Genomic DNA, 27,880 nt, shown 5'->3' with positions numbered 1-27,880 from the left:
GATTTGTCATAATTTGTTTTTTCTCCCTCTCCTTGAATGACAATTTGACTTAAAAAACGAAAAACGATGGATTTGTATTCATGCGCACCAAAAGATTATGTTCAATTGCCAATCAGCTGTCTGTTACACCTTATTTTAAAGAACTAAGTGCGCGGAAATATTCTGCAATCCATGAAGTTATTTTGTTTTTCTATCCCTCTCCCTAAATGGTAACGCGTAATGATATCGTGTTGACAATAATAATTCGTGACTTCAGATTATCAAGTGTAAAATTTACTAAAAATCAGATTCTTTACAAAGAAATGTCATTTCAATGTTTTCAAAGATATCTTTTATTTACAATGACGAAATATAAATCGATGGTTGGGTAGAATACATGATTTCTTAATGTCTTGCGTTTTGGAATTCGAACTTTGTTCACACGCGCACTCGCAAGCTCATGCAGCGGCAGGAATCACGTCCGGAATTCCAGATAGCAAGAGTGGAAGAATCGTATACTATTCCACGCATTCAAAGCATAATTTAGCTATTCGGATTTTTCTAAGAAATTATAGGTTTTTCCAAATGAAGGATTGGAATAATATACGATTATTAGTCTCTTGTTTTTTTGGAATTCAGGATGTTTTCCCAACCGCTGCACGAGCTTTCGGGTGTGCGTTGGGAACAAATTTCGAATTTCAAAACGCAAGAGTATAAGAAATCATTTATTCTACACCTCAATCGATTCCAATATCGTAACTCCTTAAATGATACTTCTTTTTTTTAATCTAGAGTTTGATAATCTGACGTCACAAATTATTACTGTAAACATGGTAAAAAATTCCATTCCAGAGTCACAGCTGCTCGGATTAAGACGAATCTGCCATGATGATGAGAACTTCAGGGTGGAGAAGGAAAAAATGCATAACTTCTTCCCCAACCGCCAATACCCTGAACACATAATATTGAAACAAGCGGTCGACAAGGTCGACATCTCTGTGGAGGCTGCCATGAGACCAGTTAACAGCGGAAACACCAAAAGAGACAGACCCATCTCCCTCATCACAAGTCACCACACAACAAGAAAGTCATCAAAATTAAAAAAAAAACAAAACAAAACAAAACAACTATCGTCACATTCTCCAGGAACATGTAAACACCGGGGATATATTCAATTAATCACTTTTAATGTCTTACAGACGGGACCGCAGTTTGAGCCGGATGTCTATAGACATGGCCAACAGTCAACTTAAGACACAGCCTTGTGGACGTTGAAGATGGCGGACATGCCCACATATATTCGTGGAAAGCACCATCAGTTTCCCCGATAGAGGGTGCGGTATCAGGCACGCCTTCATCTGCACGGATCGTAATTGAATCTACGCATTCATCTGCAAACTTTGCCACAAGACATATGGGGGGAAATGGGAAATATATTACACGACAGGTTTGGACAACATCCGCGGTCCATCGAACGCGACGAGGACAAACCTGTCAATTCATTGAGTCCAGTCATCGAGGATTGCATGACATCTAAATCGCCGTCCTTCACAACATAGAAACACAGAGAGGCAGAGCCACAGTCAAGCAGAACTGGTACTTAAAATTAACACCCTGTCACCTCAGGGCAATAACTCGGGGACTGGACCTCATTTAAATACACTGCTGTCAGCTTAAGATAAACTTCGTTATGTTAAAGTCTTGCATAAAATAAACTCCTAAACAGGTCTAAAACATTCTTTTTGATCTCTCTCTCTCTCTCTCTCTCTCTCTCTCTCGCTCTCTCTCTCTCTCTGTCTCGTTCTCTCTCTCTCTCTCTGTCTCGCTCTCTCTCTCTCTCTCTGTCTCGCTCTCTCTCTCTCTCTGTCTCGCTCTATCTCTCTCTCTCTCTATCTATCTATCTATCTCTCGCTCTCTCTCTCTGTCTCTCTCTCTCTCTCTGCCTCGCTCTCTCTTTCTCTCTATCTCTATCTCTCTCTATCTCTCTCTCTGTCTCGCTCTCTCTCTATTTCTCTCTCTCTCTGTCTCGCTCTCTCTCTCTGTCTCTCTCTCTCTCTCTCTCTCTCTCTTCATATGTTGATAAATTTAACAAGAAAATGTGTGTTCAAATGACGTCACCCCCTTCATTAGATGTGCACTTATATTAAACAGTGTGTAGAAAAAGTTTTAGTCAATTTTGGTTTGATTCCGGCCTGAAATGCATGATGTATTACATAGATCAAATAGTAAAGGTACCTGGAATAAAATTATACTTATTTTTAACAATCTAGAAGTTTCTAAATCTCACAAACACCGACTTTTCCTGGAGCAGGTGTCGAAATTAGGGCCATCCCTTAAAAGTTTGCACAATGGCGGATGTTGAAGCGGATTTCGTGAATCGTAAGTTTACGCATTAAACAATACAACATTTTCCAACCATTTTTTTAAAATCGGAAAGTAGAAGAAAGAGAAAGAAAATTCATCGGCGGACAAGATGAAATCAATGTTTTTGTGTCCAAAAAACATAAATTTAGGTGAAATATTGTTGGAGAGCAGGTTCTCTAAAAGTGTCGACTTTTGGGCAACTGTCGAAATTCGGGCCCTTTCCTTATTACACTGGAAGACTGGAATAGCCCAGGTGACAGCCACAGGACAGCGCCCCAAATCGAGCTAGGGAGGAATGGCATGCTCAAGGCCACTGGGTACAGAGCATCGTAAAGGCCATAATGCTGAGTCACACTGCCCCCGCCCCCCCCCCCCCCTTCCCCAATTCCATCCCCATCAAGTCGTTATGGCAAGTCATTCTTTCCTCGATTTAAATCGATTGATATTTGAAGGACGAGTTTTCTGACCAAATTTTAAATACGTGTTTTTCCAGAGCACAGCAGTAAACTGGTTAGACTATAAATTGTAAACAGAGCGCATCCAATTTCCTCTCCGGTCCGTCGTGCCCTTACCTGACTCAATCCTAGAGATTTTTGCTACTTTTCAAAATTGGAAAATAAAAAAGTATTAAAAATGAGCATGTACATAGATAGTTTTATTCAACTACCATTAACATGCACAAACTAAAAACATAATCTTTGATACTACGCCTATAAATTGTCTCAGAAAAAAAATGTAATAAATAGGCATGTTGTAAAAGTAACCCCGGTTAAACTACGGATGTAGTCGGTATTAGGGTTCAGTGAGTTAACTTGACCTTTCCTCTCAGTCGGCTTCTTGTTTTGTCTTAGCAAAGTGAGTGCAACTCACCCGTTTTTAGTTGCCGAACAGTACAGGACTCGAACGCGAACGTTTTATCTCGGAATTAAAAATCCTTCAATAGGCTTTAACAGTCGTGACGTCATTTCCCTAGTAATGACGCACAGTTACTTAGTAACTCGTTCTAAACTATCGGAACAATGGCGGACGCCCTTATGAAATACTTCTCCGACGAGCATAAAAGTATTTCCAGAGGAGAAAAAAACTTATAAATCTGGTCATGCTTTGACTTGTATACATTCTGTTCACATGACATGTGAACATGTCCAAGCCGGCATGTAGAATAAAAAAGTACCGATTTTCTTTGTTTAGAACCAAGCTGCTCGTTGCAGGGCCGACGTGACATCAGACTATTGAATCCTATTTCCTATCGACAAAGCGAAGTAACACACGAAGTTTCATTACAGAAATGTATGCCGATGGATTTGTATTCATGCGCACCAAAAGATTATGTTCAATTGCCAATCAGCTGTCTGTTACACCTTATTTTAAAGAACTAAGTGCGCGGAAATATTCTGCAATCCATGAAGTTATTTTGTTTTTCTATCCCTCTCCCTAAATGGTAACGCGTAATGATATCGTGCTGACAATAATAATTTGTGACTTCAGATTATCAAGTGTAAAATTTACTAAAAATCAGATTCTTTGCTGTTGTTTTTAGAACACCTTTGGAAGATCAGCTTTCACTAAATAAATGTTTGAAAAGTAATATAAACGTTTTTGGTTAGACGTTTGCTGGTATGTGTCATGATTTTGTTGAGAGTAAATTACAGAAATGTATGCCGTCTAAGACACACTAATTATTCACGAAATAAGCGGTCAGTTATTAAAACACGTGGACACAATACCCTTCTTGGGAATCCAACTAAACAAATCACTGAAATGGGACCGACCAACATGTTGATAATATTGTGGCAAAAGAAAATCGTAGCCTTGCCTTCCTGGGGCGAACCTGTACCAGAGCCCACCAAATGTGGAAGATCAGACATATCATAATGCTTAAGTCAGACCCGTATTAGAATACGCGTGCACAGTGTGGGATCCTTATCAGCAAGGTCATATCAAGGCAATCAAACACGTTCAAAGGACAGCTTCGAGGTTTGTCACCAACAATTACTTCTTATGCGAACCAGGATGCGTTACTGAGGCTCTGAAACTGTTGCAGTCGAAAACACTGGAGAGTATGCGGAAAGAAAAACGCCACCAACTTCTACACAGAACAGGACATTCCAACAAAACAGCAGTAACTCTACCACGGTATTTCACAAAACAACACTGTACATCCACAAGACATTTTCATAACAGTAAGTTCACAACTCCAACACACAGAACCAACAAAAATAAAAAAAGTTTCTTCCCAAGTAGGCATCAAGGAATGGAACACTCTCCCACCAGAAATCCTACAGTTTACAGACATTAATGTTGAACTTACTTTCTTTCAATCCAATTGAAGTGTATTTAAACTTTTAAGTTGTACTCACGAACAAGAAAATAACTATTATAGAAAAGTAGGTTATCCAAAACTAATAAACATGAAATAAAAACAACAGCTTCAAACATAGAGAACAAAATACCAAACACGAAACGTTTCGGGCTCAAATTCCTTTTTCAGCCAACACACAAAAAAATAAAACACAACAAATTAAGGAATCATAAATGCATTACTAAAAAACAAGATCGTGGCATAGAAATAATTGGCAAATCCTTTCCAAGATTTTTATACAGAAACGAGGCGCTGCGGGATATTTACCTGCCGTTGATCGGCGTTTTTAAGCAAAAAGTAATGAATGTCTTCAATGTTTGTTGTTATTTTTTGGATGAAGAATGGTATTTGAGCCCGAAATGTATCGGTTTTTTTGTTGTTGTTGCTGTTGTTGTTGGTTGTCCTATTTTGAAGCTGTTATTTATATTCATATTTTTTTTTGTTTATTACTTTTTGAGTGCACAACCTCTAGCAGTTTACTGTCACTAGGTTTCCCGAACAAATTTATAGAAGGGAAATGAAAGCGTTTGCGTCAGATGCTGTGAGAAAAATGGCCTATTTATTCGTTCGAGTTACCCTACGCGCAGCTTTTACTGTCAGGATTGGTGTCATGCACTTAGGTATAATACTCATATTATCCGCAGCTGGATGTCTATAGATAACATTGAAGGTTTATTGTCCGATGCATAATTGTGATCCGTTGACTCATAACGGTATTGTGTCAAAATGAACCATATGCTTAAAAGCCGAATTTAATTGTTGAACTGGTCAAAAATATAAATTATTGGCAATAGCACCCTAAATATGGTATCCGTTCTCCTCAATAAACTCAATGTAAGTCTGATATTTCTGGCAATAGATTCAATTTTCATCATCTTAACCAACCCGAATTAATACCGTTTTGAGGTGAAGGGTCACAATTTAATGAGAACTCATAACTAAAATGGCTGTGTAGAACCTATAACAAAGAACTGTGCCTTCTATAGAGAGTATGCAGATGACGTCACTCAGGCCTTTGTTATTGTTTTTGCCATCCGCGTTTGTCAGTTGTTCTCACTAAACTGTATTAACCAGACTATAAAAGTTCATGGTTACACAGAGTGTGTGTTGGTCCGTTATACTTCCGGATGGCAATGTTATGAACTCCTTGGCCAAGCGCATTCTATCTATAGATAGAATGAACTTGACGGTTATGAGTAAATCGATATCATTAACCCTCTCGTGTTCAGATTCTTTTTGGGGGAGTAGATAATGAGTTCCCTATATGGCCATGTCAATCATGTAGACATCCTTTGATGATATAAGCCTACTCTTTGATATCTGTAGTCGCCTTTTCGTTTTCTACGGTCACTCATGGCTAAACTCCGCCCAGAAACGATTTCATAGGTCCGTCCATCACCAAATTTCAAACTTTTGTTCTCGTGAGTTCATAAGTTTTTTGACCGAAGAACGATTGGCTACTGAGCATCTTGACCCTTCAACGATTGGTCGTTCTGGCAGCTCACGTGTCAACAGACGTCAACAATGAATTGAATCATCGTCGATGCAGTGGAAGACGGCCATGGAATTGTTGCGTCACATCGCCACGTTGTTGAATAAATTATCCAGGCATGGTCGATAGGTAAAAAAGCCAAATTACGTTCTAGTTACATTTGAAACAAACAAAGTATATCACTGATCTCGTCTCTTTGAGATATAAAGAATGATATAAAAATCAAGAAAATCGGCCGATAAATAAAAAAGTTGCTAAAAAAAGCTAAAATAAACAAAAGCAATTTTTAAAATCAAATTTATTCGTAAAACAGTTGGTTTTCAACCGATTTTTATGAAACAAAGACCAATGTACTTCTTTTTTCAAGCTGATTTCAGCAATGTGACTTTCAAATTCCTCAGAATTATATTTTTTACTTTTAGATTTTAGCTTTTAGGCCTACTCCATAAGGTGTTATATTCCTTGCATAACAATAGCGTAATACATCGACGGGGAGAAGCGTCTTTGTTTCGGCCAGCTGGATAGATAGCCTGTGATTGGTCGAAGACTTTGAGATGCTTGATTCACAATTCTACACGAACGGACCCCGGCGGTCTATCAAAGAGGTGTAACAAATTTATTTACCGACTTTATTTCTTGGTGCTAAAATTACAAAGTAATAATTTCGCATCAGAAAAAATAACTCTGAAGTTCCTATCTCTTTATTACAATAAAATTGAGACCTCGAATGACAAAATCGACCCACAAATAAGGGAGTTATGAATTATTCATAATATTTTTAAAAGTTTACAATAATGGTCTTCAAAGTCATTTTTCATCACCAAAGTCGTAATTTTTTACCGATCTTTACCAAACAAAGTGCAATGTCAATGATTTTCACCCGCAAATAAAATAGGATCCAAATCGCAATTTCTGAAACGTATTTTCTTTTCGGTCGGCAAATTCACAAAAATCAAAGCTGAAAACACCCTTCGGCAGTGACATGGCCTGTCATTTCCTTCACAACGATTGGATTTTACTTACTGAGGCCAGTCTTGACTACCCCGCCCATGAATATTATGTCGTTGTCGGTTTTTGTCGGGTTGAATCTTAAAGAGTTAAACTGTCTGAACCAGACTATAAACGTTTGAGGTCACACATAGTTTTGTGTGTTAGTCCGTTCCATTTCTTTATTGTAATGTTATGAGCTTTCTAGCCAAGTGCACACTATCAATAAACGAACGTATAATTAGGGTCGGCAAAAATGAATTTGATTACCCAAACAATAGCGTCCATTGATAGTGTACTATTATCTATAGGGAACAAAACTAGAAAATATTTCTAATTGTTTTAACGGCTGTGCAGAATGCACCATGATATGTAGGCCTCATCTGTTACAATATTGTATAGATAAAAAAAGTTGGCGTCACTTGGGTAATTGTTATTGTTTTTTGTTATCCGGGTTTATGAGAAATGCTCACTTAACCGTATTATCGGAATATAAAAGTATCTATTAACAGGACTATAAAAGTACATGGTTAAACATAGTCACATAGTGTGTTGGTCCGTTATACTTTCGGATGGCAATGCTGTGAGCTTATTAGCCAAGCGTATACTATCTATAGGGAACAAAACTAGAAAATATGAGGTCATGCTTATCTGCCCTAACGCTACTAATATTGCAAACAGACATATCAATGATGGTGTTATCTCTCAGCCCTGCATTGCTTTATTAAAATTGTTTTTTCTTTCATATGTGAAACGGGATTGAAGAGTAGCTAATAATAATAATAATAATAATAATAATAACAATAATAATGATAATAATAATAATAATAATAATAATAATAATAATAATTATAATTATAATTACAATAATAATAATAATAATAATAATAATAATAATAATAATAATAATAATAATAATAATAATAATAATAATAATAATAATAATAATAATAACAATAATAATAATAATAATAATAATAATAATAATAATAATAATAATAATAATAATAATAATAATAATAATAATAATGCTTTCTTTATAAAATATAGCAGCATTGTGGAGAGAATTGTGCTTATTTGAGTCTATAAAACTAATTATACGGCGCACAACTCTATTGAAAGTTAAGAAAATTAGAAATGTATTTTTTACAGATAGATAAACAGATAACTTGATTTCCTTTTATAATTTAAAGTCAGTTTGAAAGTTCGTTGAATCAAACAGATAGAATAAATTACGCACCGACAACACAAACACTCTCAAAAACAACCAATTTTCTAAACTGTAAAAAGTTGTCAGTTTGGCGTTTTTACGCAAATCGATGAATTCGAAATAATGTATTCACTTAATTAATTTAAGGATTTCAGATCTACACTAAATTTTCAACAGTTTTCATCTATTTATGACACAAAGTATTATTATTGATGCTTTCAACGTGATGGTTTCGGGTTGATAATACCCAGGTCTAATTTCTTTGGTAATAAATTTAAAAATAGTAATAATAATCTTAAAAAATCGAAATTTAAAACCAGAAAATAGAACTTGCATTGAAGGTAATAATAAGGGTTTAGAAAGACATTACTAAATGTTATGAACAGTCGGGTGGCTCCGTAGCGCAGTGGATACGCTGTCAGACTCTAACCTTAAAGGTACTGGGTTCAATCCCATTGTGGACATTTTTTAAAAGTTTACTTTTATTGAGAAAGACATCATTTTTGTTGTTATAGTTACTGGACATATATTTAAAACCTTAAATTAATATATTATTATTATTTACTATTATTATTATTATTATTATTATTATTATTATTATTATTATTATTATATTATTACTATTATTATTATTATTATTATTATTATTATTATTATTATTATTATTATTATTATTATTATTATTTATTTATTTATTTTTTTCATTATTATATTATAAAAAACAACATCGGGACCATTCAATGTGTTATCCACGTGCATTTATATGTACACGTCGATTGCAATCATTTTATATTTTATCATTATCATCATTGCATTCGTTTACCGCATCTTTATCATTTTATTGGGTTTTTTTTTTCCTTCTTGTTTTTTTTTTTTTGTTTTTTTTGTTTTTTGTTTTTCAAAAACTTCCTGTCCCATCATTGTTTATGTCTATTTACCTTATCTACGCCATTCACACTACAATCTCTCATCCGTCCTTAGTGTCTTATTCGTCGTGTTTTGTTGATAAAGGGGAAATCAGAATCGTCCACAGTATGTCTTCGTCTATAAAAATTAGGCTTAACATTCAACGGTGCGTTTTTGTACACCTCCAACGGAGGTATATAAAAACGCCACCTTTCGCAGTTGATTTTCTTATCACAACCTGTTTTCACACACGGACAACTGCATGTTGCTGTGTCAAGGGTCAGAGGCTATGTTGGGCCACAAAGAAAAATCAACAGAGGAGGTACCAATTTACACAGACAACGTTGCTTACCAATCTGCCCTCATTAAATTACGGTGGGTACAATATCGAATGGAAATAGTTTTTTCCCCGCGAAATTGCGGGCTTTTTACTAGTAAAATAATAAAATAATAATAATAATAATTATAATAATAATGATAATAATAATAATAATAATAATAATAATAATAATGATAATAATAATAATAATAATAATAATAATAATAATAATAATAATAATATAATAATAATAATAATAATAATAATAATAATAATAATAATAATAATAATAATAATAATAAATAATAATAATAATAATAATAATAATAATAATAATAATAATAATAATAATAATAATAATAATAATAATAATAATAATAATAATAATTAATAATAATAATAATAATAATAATCATAATAATGATCAAATAGGCTAATGGTCAGAACTGACCCCCAGGCGCTGGCGCTTGTTGGATAGTACTGACCAATACCAAGTTAACGATTTTCACTCGTCGGGTGAGACGAACGATAATTTTTGATCACGTGAGCAAAGTCTCTTTACTTTTCTCTCGTCACTAAAATTCAGAACCAAGATGGAGCCTGCGTTTCACGTTAGAAGATGAAAACTGTTAGGAATATTTGTGCTCTGAGATTTTATCAATTTGCGACAAAAATCAAATCTGCTGTAGAAATTGCGATTTGATCCTTATTTATTCGCGGGTGTAAATCATTGACATTGCACTTTGTTTGGCAAAAATCGGACAAAAATTACTACTTTGGTGATGAAAAATAACTCTGATGACAATTATTGAAAACTTAAAAAAGAAAATATTACTATGAATGATTTATTACTGCCTTGTTTGTGCGCCGCTTTTGTCATTCGTGGTATCAATTTTATTGTAATAGAGAAATAGGAACTTGCGAGTTATTTTTTTCTGATGGGGAAGTATTACTTTGTATTATTTAGCAACAATAAACATGTTTGGTAAATAAAAATGTTACCCTCTTTGATCTAACGCCACCATCTATTCGTGTTGAATTCAGAGTCAAGCATGCCAAAAGCTTCGGCCGTGGTGCTAGAGGTATGGCCTATCTCAATTTATCATATTAATATATAAAGTGTTGCTATTAGTTCTTGGTTGTATAATTTTACATTTTTGTGCATTTGGATATTATATATATATATATATATATATATATATATATATATATATATATATATATATATATATATATATATATATATATATACATTGTCGCCATAGATTCTCAACTTTGTTTTTATACATTTTTATGCATGCCACGTCTGTTAACGAATTTCCATTTTTTTATGAATAAAATATATCTTATCTTATCTTATCGTACACTAATAGTCTGACACTGACCAAGAAATGACGTCAAAAGACCAGTCTTTTGCCACAAAAGAAAACAAATCGTGAGTTGTATTCAATAGTTCAACCAACGGAATCGCTTGTTTCCTTGAGCTCTACCAACGACAACTCACTAGACCCTGCACAAACCTTAAAATGACGTCCAACTAGTGTCAGGCTATAGTTAGTATGCGCTTGGCTTAGAAGCTCACAACATTGCCATCCGTAAGTATAACCGACCAACACACAAAACTATGTGTAACCTTGAACGTTTATAGTCTGGTTAAAACAGTTTAGTGAGAATTACTCATAAACGCGGATGGCAAAAAAAATAATAAAGACCTGAGTAACGTCAACTTTGAACTATCGATAAGTTAACGATGGCTATGCTTCGACCAATGGCAGGCTCACTACTCGGTCGACCTTCAAGGTATTACCCTAGAAAGAGGAGCTACGACTAGAAGGGACATCTCGCCGTTCGCGTGGCACATACCACACTTGCCTAGTGATTTGTTAGCGCGTGTTAGCAACACGCTCCTTGGCTGGCCGCCGGTTTCGCCTGGCTAGACTAGAGGGGGAGGGGAGGCCTAATTAAACTGGGCACGTTTGTGTTCTAGATCTATAGTAGGCTAGTACTAATAAGATCTGAGATATTTTAGAGATTGAGTTGAACATGGAAGACACTGAGTTGTACATTGTGTTAATTTTGTGTGCCCCCCCCCCCCCCCCTTGTCTCTCTCTTTTCTCTCTCTCTCTCTATCTATCTATCTGCCTCTATCCCTCTCCCCCCCCCCCCCCTACCCCTACCCCCCCCCTCTCTCTCTCTCTCTCTCTCTCTCTCTCTCTCTCTCTCTCTCTCTCATTCTCTTAAATTCGCTATATTATATCTACCTACCTACCTACCTATCTACCTACCAATATATCTATCAATCTATCCCCAACCCACCCAACCCCAGAATAAATTTTAAAATCACAGATTGTTATAATAATGATAGATCTTTATTGTCCATCAATATGGCAATTTGTCATTTAGTTAGACTTGTTATGACTTTATAAAATAACGATAACATTGAACAGATATTTCACTCCTACTTATTCTCTCTCTCTCTGTCTCTGTCTCTCTCTCTCTCTCTCTCTCTCTCTCTCTCTCTCTCTCTCTCTACACACACACACACACACAATTGATGAATGTCAGTACATTTAGTTAATCTTGTGTGCCCCCCCCCCCCACGGTTTCTCTCTCTCACCCTCTATCTTTCTCTCTCTCTCTGTCTATCTATCTATCTATCTATCTATCGCTCTACCCCCTCCTCTCTCTCCCATTCTCGCTATATTGTATATATATCTACCTACCTATCTGTCAATCTATCACCGACCCACCCAACCCCAAAATAAATTTTAAAATCACAGATTATATTATTATTATTAATAATAATAATAATAATAATAATAATAATAATACTAAATAATAATAATAATAAATAATAATAATAATAATAATAATAATAATATAATATAATATAATAATAATAATAATAATAATAATAATAATAATAATAATAATAATAATAATAATAATAATAATAATAATAATAATAATAATAATAATTAATTAATAATAATAAATAATAATAATAATAATAATAATAATAATAATAATAATAATAATAATAATAATAATAATAATAATAATAATAAAAATAGTAATAATAATAATAATATAATAATAATAATAATAATAATAATAATGATAATAATGATAATAATAATAATAATAATAATAATAATAATAATAATAATAATAATAATAATAATAATAATAATAATAATAATAATAATAATAATAATAATAATAGATCTTTATTGTCCATAAATATGGCAATTTGTCATTTAGTTACACTTGTTATAACTAGATCTATATACTTATATTATGATAACGATAACATTGAACAGATATTTCACTCCTACTTATTCTCTCTCTCGCTCACACACACACACAAAACACACACACACACACACACACACACACACTCTCTCTCTCTCTCTCTCTCTCTCTCTCTCTCTCTCTCTTATAAGATATATCTAGATCTACCACTAAATGTAAACATAGAAACATACACATAAACATACACATCCATAAACAGAAAGGCAGGCGACAAGCCGTAACTAGGGCAAACACTTAGCGAGGCACACGCGCTTAGCGAGTCAGCGTGCGCGGGCTGTGACCATTGGCTCAAAGAAGGAATGTCCCTTCTAGTAGCGTTAGCTCTCCTCTTTCTAGGGTATTACGCCTCTCTTATATAAAAAAAATAAACCCTTTTCCTATTGAAAAACATACAGCGCATATATTTTCCTCATTGCTCTCTCTACCCCTGTGACCTGCACCTCTTATCATTAAAAAAATTATGGAGGAAAAAAAACACAACTCACATTTTTAAATACTTAATGACGTCATCAATGAATGCTGTCAACACTATTTTTAACACGAAAACAAAAATGTCCGCCAAGCAAGCGAACATGTAAACTTCCAAACGAATTCATCGTTTCATAATAGAGAAGTATGTTTTGATAAAATGATAGAGTGCTTCTTCCAAAAGTCTCTTTACCTTTGGGATCATTGTCTTATACTTTTCAACTTTCACAATAGGGCCCGAGACAACTCATATCTCACCCGTAGATTCCACAGACAAAAAAGAGCCGTATCACGCCTTAGCCTTATGAGCAAAAGGGAAATAATCTGCCTAAAACAAGCATCATGTGAGACCTTCCATAAGCTACTACATCCCAAGTATTCTTGTTCTAGTAGGGGGTTTGGGAGGGGGGAATTTTTTAAAAAAAAAATCTTTCCCCTCCCAAACCCCCTACACTAGAACTTCTAGAAGGGGGTTTGGTAGGGGGGGGAGACTTTTTATAAAAAAGCCCCCCCCCCTCCCAACCCCCTTTATAACATCGGAAGACTTGGGATGTAGTATCTTATGGAAAGTCTCCCAGCATCATAAATAATACTGTTTTCAAAGAGCAATGCTGCAAAATATGAAGATAAGGTGGTAGGTTTGGTGCGTCAATTGACTTTTTCCCGGCAAGAAATTAATGTTTTAGATAAGTGATATATTTCCTTCTACCGGCCACCGTCTTCTTACTGATCAAAGCCCGATCCCTTACCGACTACGCGATCTTACCATTAATGAAACATAATTTTGATGAACTACAATTTAATATAAAGCTCAAATAATAACAAGAAAGTCTGTACCGTAATTATCATAGTAAATACATATATAGTAAATAAGACTATCATTTGTAGATTTAAAGAAACCAAACACAAACAACAACAAAAAAAAAACAAACAACAAATCAACTTAAATTCTCGCTCAATGCGCTTTACAATGTTAACCTGACAAGGAAACAGTAAGATGGTAACAATGATAAGGACAAGAGATCACATGCAGATTTACTTCTTTTTAGGCAAACCTCAAATTGAAACAAATACTCATTGAGCCCTTCCTCGTCAAGGGCTTCAATGGCTGCCCGAGCATTGTTTTTTTTTTTTATGTAACCAGCGCTTGCACCGGCCGCAACGGATCCGCCATTGTATTCTTATAGATAGTATGCAGTTGACGTCACCCAAGCCTTTGTTATTGTATTTTGCCATCCGTGTTTGTGAGTGATTCTCACTATAGTGTATTAACCAGACTATAAAAGTTCATGGTTACACATAGTTTTGTGTGTTGGTCCGTTATACTTCCGGATGGCAATGTTATGAGCCTCTTAGCCAAGCGCATACTATCTATACTGCTGAAGCAATCTGATGAACACGATGAATCATAGCCCAGAACAACCTCTGTCTGATATTTCGCCGAGGGTGATTTATGTCTTTCTCTTTTTGCCATTCCCTCTACCTGCTTTCTGTTCCTGTTAAAATCTCAGTTTTATTTTTTCTCTCCTGACGTTTCCTTTCCTACTCAGTCTTCTTTGTAGCATCTTTCTTTTGCCCTCCTATTAGCAGCCACTGTTAAAGGACAAACTGCTTAGCAATTATTTACACATCTAGGTCTAGGAAATGAAAAAATGCATAAAACAGTGTTAGCACCCATTTTAACTCTTTCGGCGCCATTGGTCGCACTGTGCGGTCAGAGCAGAATCTGTTCTACTGACCAATGACGGCACAATGCGGCCAATGTTGAAAGGCAAAAATGATAATGTAATCCAATACTACTTTCTCAAAAAGTACTATAAATTGAACCAATGGATTCTTTTCTTTCATCAGAACATTCAATTGGCCCTAGGGGGGGGGGTATTTTAATTGATATTTTGCTCCGAATTCGAATGTCGCTTTGTCATAGCTTGCCATTCTCACGCTACCTCAATCAGGTGTCAGCCATTTTGTGACAGAATTGCGAATATAGCCTCAGCGCTGAAAAAGTTAAAGACCCATTGAAGGTGTTTGGTCGGTAAGGGAAGGGACATGCTAAAAGGACCAACGACCAACCTGTTTGCAGTGCACGATGGAGATTCAACACCGATTTCACACTAGTAATTCCTATAATATATATATATCCCAGGAGGCAGGATTAAGCCACTCAATGTATTTCTACGGTAGGAAGAGTTGCATTCGGCTTATTTGTAAATCAGGGCGGATGATGTGCAACCTGTAAGACGAGAAACATCTTCATCTTACTTGAAGAAAAGTTGTTAATTTCAGTGGGTTTTCGCTACAACTTGCTATTTTGACAGTTTTAGTGGCGGAAGCAATCTTCGTAGATGATGTAATCGGTTTATTAAAGCTTAAGTCATTCAATAAAGGCGTATCAAAAACAAAACAAAAATCCCGTGTGTTAATTATTTGGTCGGCCGGGTAAGTGGTCGGTAAGGGAAGGAAAGCGGTAACGACTCCCTGGGTTGTCTATGTCAACTCGGTAAACATAGCATTTTTTACAACAACAGTCTTCAAGGATTACAGATACAAAGGAATGTGTTGCCTGCTTCCAAGGCTAATTTCATTATGGTAAACCCAATGCGCACATATTTACAGGTCAGATAACCGGACGCATTTATGGATCTACTTTATTATTGTTGTAATGGAAAATATTGTGCGCTGGCTTGAGAGTTTTCCCATTGCAACAATGAGCCCATAACGATTTGAGTTATCCGACCTGCAAATAATCACACGTCGTGGAAAACCCAAAAGAAACAGGAAAATCTGGCTTCTCTCTCTCTCTCTCTCTCTCTCTCTCTCTCTCTCTCTCTCTCTCTATCTCTCTCTCTCTCTCCAAAAAAAAATTGGGTGCGCTATGGTAACGCGGCGTTACTAAAATTAGCGCATAGACTGAATGAAAATGACGTGAAATGAAATCATCGTTATTGGGTTGAGACCGCTTGCTAAGTTATTTGTACTCACTAAATTTAAGTACACAACCAACGCTCAGGCTATATAGATAGAACGAAGTTGACGTCACTCAGGACTCTGCTCTTAAAAAAAAAAAAATGTCATCCATATTTATGAGTAATTCTCACTAAACTGTATTTACCAGACTATAAACGTTCAACCTTATAGATAGTATGAAGTTGACGTCAATCAGGCCTTTGTTATTGGTATTTGCCATCCGCGTTTATGAGTAATTCTCACTAAACTGTATGAACCAGACAATATACGTTCAAGGTTACACATTGTCTTGTGAGTTGGTCCGTTATACTTCCGGATGGCATTGTTGTGAACTTCTTTGCCAAGTGAATACTATATATACATAGTTTTGTGTGTTGGTCCTTTATACTTCCGAATGACAATGTTTAGAGTTTCTTAGGCAAGCGCACACTATCTATATAATTTTGTGCATCGGTACGATTGATCTGACGGATAGAACAAGTGAGTATTTTACCTAACTACATATCATTAATCAGGAAAAAAAATGTATATATAAATAATCTATATTTTTTCACAGATGACATGGAACATGATGTGATTTTAATGACAAAAGATGGTCACTTTAAGAGAAAGGCTATTGGTCGCCGCACTATTGTTGAGAGTCTGTACAGGTAAATTAATGCTATTTAATATACAGTCATAACAGTTGTATGACACCACCGTTTTACTTGGGCTTCTGCATCGAGTTTGTAATGGGTGTCAAAGTTTGATCTATTTAAACCTTTCCATAGAGTCCTTCCCTGTTTAAAAACATCTTTAACGAAACTAACGATCAAGCCAATATAGTATAAACGGGGACTTATGAATTTATAAATACTTTACATTTTGTTTACCATTATATATTATTCATTGCGTCGCAATATGGTTTCCATGGAAATCTATTTTTTTTAAAAATAGACCTATTTTTGTGTTCTTTCAGTATATTTTGTAGATTTTGTGACGTGATCGATCTAATATATATTTATGGTTCTAACTTTCTAATTTGGAGAGAAGCGGGATTATATTCCAGCACTGGAATAAAGATTTTTTTAAAAATAATGACGGGCACTTTGCACTATGGATCAGAATGTTGGAAGATCACAGAGAGTATCATCCAGAAACTTGAAGCTTTCCAAAACAAATGCTTGAGACGAATCTTCAAGATCTTCTGGACATACACAATCTCACTCTGATGAAACACCAATAAGAAAAGCTCTACGATGGACACATCAAGGAAAGATAAAGCGAGGCCGTCCCAAGGAGTCTTGGAGACCTACCGTAGAGAGGGACATAAAGCAGAGAGGTCTGTCACTCGAGATGGCCCCAGGAATATCTGCTGACAGGACCAGGTGGAGATCCTTTGCATCGCCTGAAATGCCAGGAGACTCGGAGAGGATTGTGTGAGTGAGTTTTTTTTTTTACATCGGGTATGGGAGATGAATAAACAATGTCTCTGAAGTAGTAGCCCCATAGGCAAAAGCCATGCAGAGAAATATACGGTGACCCGGGCGACCATGTAATCGAGTACATCTTTCCCAGATCATCTGTCTGAAAACGTGTTCTTTAGATTTTCGCGAACGACTTGAATCTAAGTTGGAGGAACACAGTCTTATTGAGAAATATATATTTGACCGAGATACAAGATGTGGAATGGGGAATAAGATTCTAGCATATTTAAAAAAGACATTTACGGCAGTAGTAATTTTTTTTACTGTAAATGATCGTGGGCCCATACGTTTTATGTGCATTTGCCAGTCGAAACATTCACTTAGTGTACAAGTAAATTTAGAATATCCGTTTCTTTTTGTTTTTCTTTTTTGTTTAAAATCATGTTCATATCCTGTAATATGTGCCAGGCTAGGCTATGGAATGTTGAGCTTAATTGTCATGCAATCTCATTACACAAAGAGAATTTTGTCGCACTGTTGTGATTCCAAAAAGAAAGGCGAGGAAAATGAAGCCCTTCAAGTCCATGTTCATTCTGCTTTTTGGTGACGTATTGAAGGTTGAGGACTAATAAGCATAAATGTATGACTTTTCCCTAGAAGTTAGTGAAAACCGGATGGTATTATAATGGTTTCAGAATAATAATTCTTGGAAATCAGAGAAAGACTTTATTGACTTGCATTTCTATCAATCTCTCTCCTCTCTCTCTCTCTCTCTCTCTCTCTCTCTCTCTCTCTCTCTCTCTCTCTTCCTATATATATATATATATATATATATATATATATATATATAATATATATATATATATATATATATATATATTTAGGAGAGAGAGATAGAGAGAGAGAGAAATAGAGAGAGAGGTAGATAGATAGATAGATAGAAGAGAGAGGGAGAGAGAGAGAGAGAGAGAGAGAGGCGAGAGAGAGAGAGATTGATAATAATGCAGGATGTCAATAAAGTCTTTCTCTGATTTCCTAGACTTATTATTCTGAAACCATTATAATATCATAATGTCAATATATAATCTCCCTTTATATACATATAGAATCGATTTTACTTCAAAGACCTTTACTGGCCGACGCTTAGAATATTGTTTCATTTTCATTGAACTCGACGACATGAATGAATTATGACATAGATGTGAAATCGTTTGAGATCAAACTCAGTCTACTGGTCTCTATGAATGACTACTTAATAAGATGTATATCATTGTACGAGGGCTGTCCCAGAAATAAGGTAAGTAGAGTCATATCTCCTGAACCAATGATGATATTCGAAAGCTGTAAACCGGGGATTAAAGATAATTTTGTTGTGCATCAGTGCGGAACGTTTCAGCACGATTGATGAACAGGATTCTGATCTGCATAAAATCAAAGATGGCTACTCCCATAACTGAGTGGTACAAAGAAGAAGTTTGAGCTTTAAGGATTTCTGATGCAAAAGGCAATTGTCCTTCTGAAATTCATCAAGAATTGGTAAGCGTGTATGGAGAATCTATGATGAGCTTCAAACAAGTTGTTTTCTGGTTCAATAAGTTTCAACAATGTCGATTAAATATGCATGATAAGCAATGCGCTGGGCACTCTTCTTCTGTCCATTCACATTAAAATGCCCAACGTGTTGAGACCCTGATTAGTGAAGACAGGAGACTGCAAGTTCGCGAATTTGCCCTTAGGCTTGAAATATCAAAATCTGTTGTCGAAAGAATAATCAAGCAATTGGACTTTAGAAAAGTTTCCGCTCGGTGGGTCCCGAAACAGATGACAGAAGACCATCAGGCACAGCGTGCAGAAGTGTTACAGATCCTCCTTCAACGAGTCCATGATGAGCAAGAAATGCAAGTTGGACCTGGCGGAGACCTTGGGCCTGCTGACCAGTCTGTGTTTTCTTGACCATATGATCACTGGTGAGGGAACCTGGGTTCACCACAACACGCCAGAATCAAACAAAGGATTCGATGATCTGGAAACGTTCTTCTTCGCAACCGGCAAAAAGTTCAAAGTGCAACATTCAGCGAGAAAGGTGATGGCCACCTTATTCTGGGATGCCAAAGGTATTCTCTTGATTGATTTTCTGCAACCAGGTCTGGCTATGAACGCTGCCAAATACTGTGAAACTTTTAACAAACTTAAAGATTCTATACGACAAAAGAGACCCGGTCGGCTCAGCAGAGGAGTCGTTTTTCAATACGACAATGCCACTCCCCATACTGCAAACATGACAAAGCACTGGTTCCAAAGGAATGAATGGGAAGTTTTACCACATCCTCCTCATAGTCCAGATATGCCCCGTCAGATTTCCATCTGTTTGGGCCCCTTAAGAGACACTTGGGTGGAAAAAAGTTTGACGACGACGATGACTTGATTTTCAAAAATGGAGAATTTCCTGAAATGTCTTGACGTCAATTTTTTAGGGAGGGGGTATTTGCCCTCCTGTCATGATGGAGGAAATGCATCGATCGGAACGGCGACTACCTTGAGAAGTAAATAAAGGATGCCAAAGTTTATACTGCAAGTTTCATTCAATTCCATTCACAACTTTCTGAGTTAAGAGGTCACTTACCTTATTTCTGGGACAGCCCTCGTAGATTAATTTTACTCCTCACCTTTTACTCACAGATAAAAAAAAAACAGTGCTTGGACTTTGTACCGAGATATATGCAATTACATTGTTATACTAACACTTCCTTAGTAGTAGCGTATGGCTATATCTCCACACTGGAAGACTCCAGCCAGTCTTTAAATTCGTCACCGCGGACAGCCACGAAACCTCCCGCCAATCTCGTCACATGGCTGCGTATATGCTGTCTCCGGCGTTCCCTGACAGTGGGGACAGTCGGCCGACTCCCTCAGACCCCAATGCTACCAGTCGGCCAGACAAGACCTGTCTTCTTCTGGACCCACATACCCACAATGAAGAACTCTTCCTTGATAAATGTCTAACACCAATCAATGGAAATAGTGTACCGGAATCAAAATCTACGTTGAAATTATTTAGTGTGGCTTGTGTTGCAATGAAATAACATTTGACTTCTTTAGAGATTAAATTTTTGTCGCTTTACTTATTATTTTGTCTCGATAATTCATTTTAAAAATAGTCGCTCAGAGCCATTTTGTTCATGGAGCCGGCGTTTGTCCCGGTTTCTATAGCGTGAAAATGACAACAGTATTACTTGTTATCTTTTGGATAGGACGCTAGTTTATCGCAAGGTACAATGGGGTCAGAAAAAATTTCGACTGCACCTGGGATCGATCTTGGTCCCTTTGTGTGTGAAACCAGTGCTCTACCAACTGAGCTATCGTGATTCCTTTCGATAATTCAAGTTCAATAAAATATTTTATACTCGATCCTGCTGATTTGAGTGTTCACTTAATGCGTCAATCTTATACATTCCAGCTAAGCTTCAGTTTGTGAATTTGACAGATCCCATAGTCTTTGAAATCAAAGAGGGAGACAAGTTTGAAATACGATTCGATTTAGTCGATACTAATCCCCGGGACTATGTCGTGACTAGGAACAATGTTGAAATAGAATCGGAAAACTACAATATCTCCGTCAAACCACAGAATACAACCTTACATAGCTCTGTGACGATGACTATGGACAATGTGTCGCGTGAAGGCACCCGTAGATATTCTTTATCTATCATCAGCGCAGTTGGGATGATTTCAAGTTACAATTTCCATCTTAATGGCACTGAAGGTAATATCAATTTTTTCTCGTAATAGTAATAGCAAAGTAAACACGATCATAACAATACACTGATATTCAATAGCAACCGATCAATCCTTTGAATTGTTAAAGGTTTTCTAGTATTTCAATGTGTTTTTAGATCGCAAACTTTTGCATGAATCAAATAAACACAACATTTTTTTTCGAAACAATATCATTTTTATACTCTCTACAAATAATCTAATCAATCAGAAAAATTGACATAATCTTGTCTTTGTTTTGTTTAACTCTCTCCTTGCCGATCGTTTTCAGTATTTTCCCAAAATGGCAGAAAAATTGTTGTTTTTAAATACAAACAAGTTCTCTACAAAACAACTGTATGCTCTTATCAATTAAACAAAGATCTGTCTTAAAATTTTGTGATGTACAAAATAAATCTGAATTTTATCAAATGTAAATTGTGTCGTAATAAATGTGACGATTTTGCTGTAGGTGGTAAAGAAAGGGTTAATCTGAAAGTAATACATCATTGTAACTTAGCTTCCAAAATAATAAAAGCACCACATAAATACTGATGATATATTTCGGACCAGGGCCAAATTTTTGTATGCACTCAAATAATCTTTTTTATAAAGTATTCAATTGTAAGCATAATAAACACGAGACTTCATAGCAATGTTGTAGTAGTGACGTATCACTTTAGTTTGGTTTTACTGTTATCTTTCTTTTCATCATATTATTTTCGCTATGCATTGGTCAACCGATCAGTCATGATTAACATGGATAAAAGTTGTTTCATAAAACGGACATGACAAATCTTCTGATAATGAACTTCCTGCGCAATCAAATCACCATTTGAGAACATGTAGAGAATCTGGACATCGTTTAGCATAAAAAAATGCTGAATATTACCAAAACAAACAAAGTTCTAGTTTTGCTGTTGCTGAAATTGTTTATTCTTTTTCTTCCTCTTCCTCTTCAAGCTGAAACTTCCTCGTGGAAGGCTGAGCAGCAGCATTCCCAATTGTATTTCTGGGAGTTATCCAAATTGTTCCTAAGTCTTATAGTTGAGGGCAGAAACGAGTGAAGATGGTAGTCCACTCTAGATTGTGGCAACATAAATTTGCCAGGTTTCCTCTTGTTCTGTAGGAGATCGTGTAATGATACCTGACCTGGTTTTTCTGACCTTTGTAAAATACATTGAGTTTATTCTTCTCCTTCTTTACTTCAATGGTTCCAAATGGGGTGTCATATAAGGCTTTGATTTGTTTGAGGATTTTGTTGAACGAATTCTATAGCTTTTTTGGATTGATTCTATTTACCTTATTTCGGAGGTGTGATCGAGATCCCGTACCTTACCGCTTTACTCGAGTGTTGGTCTAACATAAACGTTATAGCATTTCTCTTTTATCGTTACTTTGTAGCCGAAGATGTTTCTTCTCAAGAATCCCAGGGTGGAGTTTGCCTTCCTGCATGTGTTTGCACTGTGGTCTTTCCAGGTCAGGCGATTGTTTATCGTTACTCCGAGATATTTTGCTTTGGTGACTTCTTCTAGTGAGTAGTGGTGCATTGTGTATTATCTTCCTTTTGATGGTAATTTTCTGGAATCAAGGTCCCGATGAAGAATTTATGAGTCTCTCTTACGCCTTATTGTTCTGTACAAAAGGCTGTCATCCGCAAATAGTCTCAGTTGAGTTCCTAGCGTCAATCTTTCAGGCAAATCATTGATGCAGATAAGGAACACGAGGGGACCCAGTACGGTACCTGGGGGCACACCTATAGTACTGGAGCTGACTCTGACATTGCTCTTTCAGTTGTTTACGTTTAGTGAGAAAATCCATTATCCAGTCGTGTGTGTTACTAATGATTCCACATCTCCGCAGTTTTATAGCCAGAGTATGGTTATTGACTTTATCCAATGATTTACTGAAGTCTAATAATGTAGCATCTGTTTTGAGTTGTATATTCATGTTTTCTGTTAGGTTGTTGTAAGTTGTTATTCATTGCGTTTAACAAAATCTCTCCTTTCTGGAGCCATGCTATATATAAAAAACATTCACGTATAGAACAGATCAGAGAGAGAGAGAGAGAGAGAGAGAGAGAGAGAGAGAGAGAGAGAGAGAGAGTCCATAAATTGTTTGAATTAATCAAGATCTATAGCATATACTGTTGTGAAAGAGGTTGCACCCAGTCGTATGTTCACCCAATCAGGTTCAGAGACGGAATCCAGCCGGTCCTACCAGGCCTCGACAGCTAACCTCAGGAAAGGAAACATTTTTAGCCTTCAATAAGACAACATATGGTTTTCTTGAACACACTACCATTGAAAAAGCTGACAACGAGATATTGGCTTTACATTTGACGTTAAAACAATTCAAAGAGATCAGGATAAACTAGAAAGTCTTTCATTTTCGAAATTAATAGTTACCAGCATCATCATAATGACTACCACTATCACCACCACCACCGCATCAATACCATATTCATCATCATCATCATCATCATCATCATCATCATCATCATCATCATCATCATCATCATCATCATCATTATCATCATCATCTTCTTCCTCATCATCGCTACCACGATCACCACCACCTCATCATCATCCCCATCACCATTATCAATACTACTATCTCCATAATCACCTCATCACCATCACCATCACCATCATCATCATCATCATCATCATCATCATCATCATCATCATCATCATCATCATCATCACTACCAAGATCAGCACCACCACCACCTCATCGACATCATCATCGTCACTGCTATTATTACCACAATCACCTCATCATCATCATCATTATCACCAACATCACCTCCACCATCATATTCACCACGATGACGACCAAAACAACACAAGTAAAACTGACACCAGCACCATCTCCTCCTCTCCCACCACCCCCTTCCAGTCCTCATAATAAAGCTATACTACGGGCACAAACGGATCCTATATCACATAATGTCACATTTTTAACAATTATAATTATTTATACCAAAATAATGAACCGCTTGCACGGGCTAAAAATAATATATTTTTAAAGCGCCGAATTGACAACACATATTTCATGGATTACGCCCTTTGTTTGAATATAGCTCATATAGGCGGATTTTCATCTCCATATTTTACACTGTTAGAGGAATTTATCAATGTGGTTCTATATCAACATCAATTAATAGTGGTCTCGAGTTACTTGGTACCAAATTTGGTGCTTTCATCACTAATTTCCACAATTTTACCCTAATTCCCCTAGCTATAATCTATTTCATTCCAGCTACTCTCCGGTTGGTTAATAGAACAAACAACAACCGGTACATTCACATTTACGGGGGAGAAGAATATCTTACAATCCAATTTGAGATATACGCTGACCCTACACCCGAACATTCTATTTTGACAATAATTGACGTTGAAGTCGGATCCAAAGATTATAACGTTACAATCAAAACACTGAATACATCCTACACATTTCTGTGACGTTGACTATAAATAATATAGCATACAAGGATTCTTTATATATACCTTAAACATCATCAATGCAGGGGGGGGGGAATTTTAAACTACATTTTCTAGCTAGATATCACTGAAAATAATCATCTATTCACTATAGCACAATTAATATATGTCCACCATCGCCCACTCTAACATTCTTTCGTGAGGAGCAAAACTTTCAAAATCAACTTTAAAGTTTTATTGGTGAATTTATAAAATTTGAAAATTTGTTTGAAAATTCCTCCGACGGATTTGTCGTTGTTTTTGCATGTACTAGAATTATAGCGAAATAATTTTGTAGTCATCCATCTCGGACTTGTCAAAAGTGAGAGGCCAGACCATGACTTGCCCTCGCATTTTCAGTTAGAGGCCAACCACCCACCTCGAAAAAAAACAAGTTAAAGTTGTATATAAATAGCTTTCTAAAATATGTATCATACATTGTGCCCATCTATATCATTCCAGCTACCCTCCAACTGGTACATGAGACTGACAACAACAGCTACATTCATATCTACGATGGAGAAAATCTTGCAAACCAATTTGAGTTATACGCTGACCCTAAACCCCAAGATGGTATCCTAAAAATAAACGACGTTGAAATAGGAACAAAAGATTATAAAGTTACAATCAAACCACTGAATACATCCTTACACAATTCTGTGACGTTAAGCATGAAGAATATGTCACGTGACAATACTGATAGATATACCTTAAAGATCATCAACTCAGTCGGGAAAAGTTTAAACTACATTTTCGATCTAAATATCACTGAAGGTAAGTTTTCAATCATAGTCCACCACCAAACTCACGTGTTGTGCTTTTGACATAAATATCATATAAAAAATGACGATGTAACATATTCTATATACAACCATAACTCAAAAATGTATATATAAAATGCATTCTAAAATGTATATCATAAGTTATACCAATCTGTTTTGTTCCAGCTATCCTCCAGTTGGTAAATGAGACCAATAACAACAGCTATATTCACATCTACAGAGGAGAAAATGTTGCACTACGTTTTGAGATATACGCTGACCCTAAACCAAAAGATTATATCCTAACGAGAAACGACGATGAAGTTGGCTCGAAAACCTACAATGTTACAATCAAACCACTGAAAGCATCCTTACACAGTGTTGTCACAATGAGTATGAAATCTATATCACGTGATGATACTGGTAGATATACCTTAAAGATCATCAACGCAGTCGGGAAAAGTTTAAACTACATTTTCTATCTAAATATCACTGAAGGTAAGTTTTCAATCATAGTCCACCACCAAACTCACGCGTTGTGCTTTTGACATAAATGTCATATAAAAGATGACGATGTAACATTCTATATACAACAATGACTCAAAAATGTATATATAAAATGCATTCTAAAATGTATATCATAAGTTATGCCAATCTGTTTTGTTCCAGCTATCCTCCAGTTGGTAAATGAGACCAATAACAACAGCTATATTCACATCTACAGAGGAGAAAATGTTGCACTACGTTTTGAAATATACGCTGACCCTAAACCAAAAGATTATATCCTAACGAGAAACGACGATGAAGTTGGCTCGAAAACCTACAATGTTACAATCAAACCACTGAAAGCATCCTTACACAGTGTTGTGACAATGGGTATGAAAATGTTATCACGTGACGATACTGGTAGATATACCTTAAAGATCATCAACGCAGTCGGGAAAAGTTTAAACTACATTTTCTATCTAAATATCACTGAATGTAAGTTTTCAAACATAGTCGCAGAATAAATGCATGTCCTATATCAGTCACAATAATATAATGGTGATATACCAGACATCGAAAATTTAAATTGATTTAATTATAATGTTTAAATGGTGAAACGTATAGAAACAAACTATAGATCCTTTATAAAAAAAGAACTATTGTTCTTAAATTGTCATGCAGAGATTTTATCTTCCAAAAATATTAACAAATAATCAATGAATGTAATGATAAAATCATTATTGCAGAATTAATGTCTGTTCCACATCGTTATCTCTAATTACTGCCTTGATAAACAATAATTTAAAAACTATATTTAAAGTTTAAATGGTGGGAATCTTGGAAATGGAGATTGGAGTCAGTTGACAATTTATAACTCGGAGTTTTCAAACGCTACTATCAACTAGAATTTAGCTGGACAGGCGAAAAGTGAGAGGCCAGATTAAGATTGTTCCACCCTACTCACATAGAGGCCAACAACCCATGGTTGTGGTTTTGACTTGAATAACATATAAAAATGACGATCTAACATCTTTTATATACAACAATAACTCAAAATTGTAAATATAAAAAAGCATTCTAAAATGTATATCATAATTTTTGCCAATCCGTTTTGTTCCAGCTGTCCTCCAGTTGGTAAATGAGACCAATAACAACAGCTATATTCACATCTACAGAGGAGAAAATGTTGCACTACATTTTGAGATATACGCTGACCCTAAACCAAAAGATTATATCCTAACGAGAAACGACGATGAAGTTGGCTCGAAAACCTACAATGTTACAATCAAACCACTGAAATCATCCTTACACAGTGTTGTCACAATGAGTATGAAATCTATATCACGTGACGATGCAGGTAGATATACCTTAAAGATCATCAACGCATTCGGGAAAAGTTTAAACTACATTTTCTATCTAAATATCACTGAAGGTAAGTTTTCAATCATAGTCGCAGAATTGATGCATGTCCTATATCAGTCACAATAATATAATGGTGATATACCAGACATCGACAATTAAAATTAATTTAATTATAATGTTTAAATGGTGAAACTTATAGAAAAAAAAAACAAAAACAAACCATAGATCCTTTTAAAAAACAACTATTGTTCTTAAATT

At 35.7% G+C, this 27,880-nt stretch overlaps 1 protein-coding gene across 2 annotated transcripts in view; it reads left to right on the top strand.

Moving 5' to 3' along the window:
* Positions 1–13,464: 13,464 nt before the first annotated feature.
* LOC144978815 (protein Obscurin-like) overlaps positions 13,465–27,880 on the top strand; it is a 31,711-nt gene continuing 17,295 nt past the window's right edge. The window contains exons 1-7 of one of the 2 annotated variants that reach the window (XM_078925340.1): positions 13,465–13,547; positions 16,926–17,019; positions 21,233–21,538; positions 25,476–25,787; positions 25,961–26,272; positions 26,444–26,755; positions 27,381–27,692. In XM_078925340.1, coding sequence (XP_078781466.1) covers positions 16,962–17,019; positions 21,233–21,538; positions 25,476–25,787; positions 25,961–26,272; positions 26,444–26,755; positions 27,381–27,692 — 1,612 coding nt within the window. In that variant the 5' untranslated portion in view covers positions 13,465–13,547; positions 16,926–16,961. The remainder of the gene's footprint in view (positions 13,548–16,925; positions 17,020–21,232; positions 21,539–25,475; positions 25,788–25,960; positions 26,273–26,443; positions 26,756–27,380; positions 27,693–27,880) is intronic. The other variant, XM_078925341.1, reaches the window with a different exon arrangement.

This window comes from Berghia stephanieae, chromosome 8, assembly GCF_034508935.2.
Source record: "Berghia stephanieae isolate SIO BIC M18660-M18661 chromosome 8, UCSD_Bste_1.3, whole genome shotgun sequence".
NCBI lineage: Eukaryota > Metazoa > Mollusca > Gastropoda > Nudibranchia > Aeolidiidae > Berghia > Berghia stephanieae.
The sequence above is the reverse complement of the archived record's forward strand: the minus strand, read 5'-3'. Positions and strand labels throughout refer to the sequence as shown.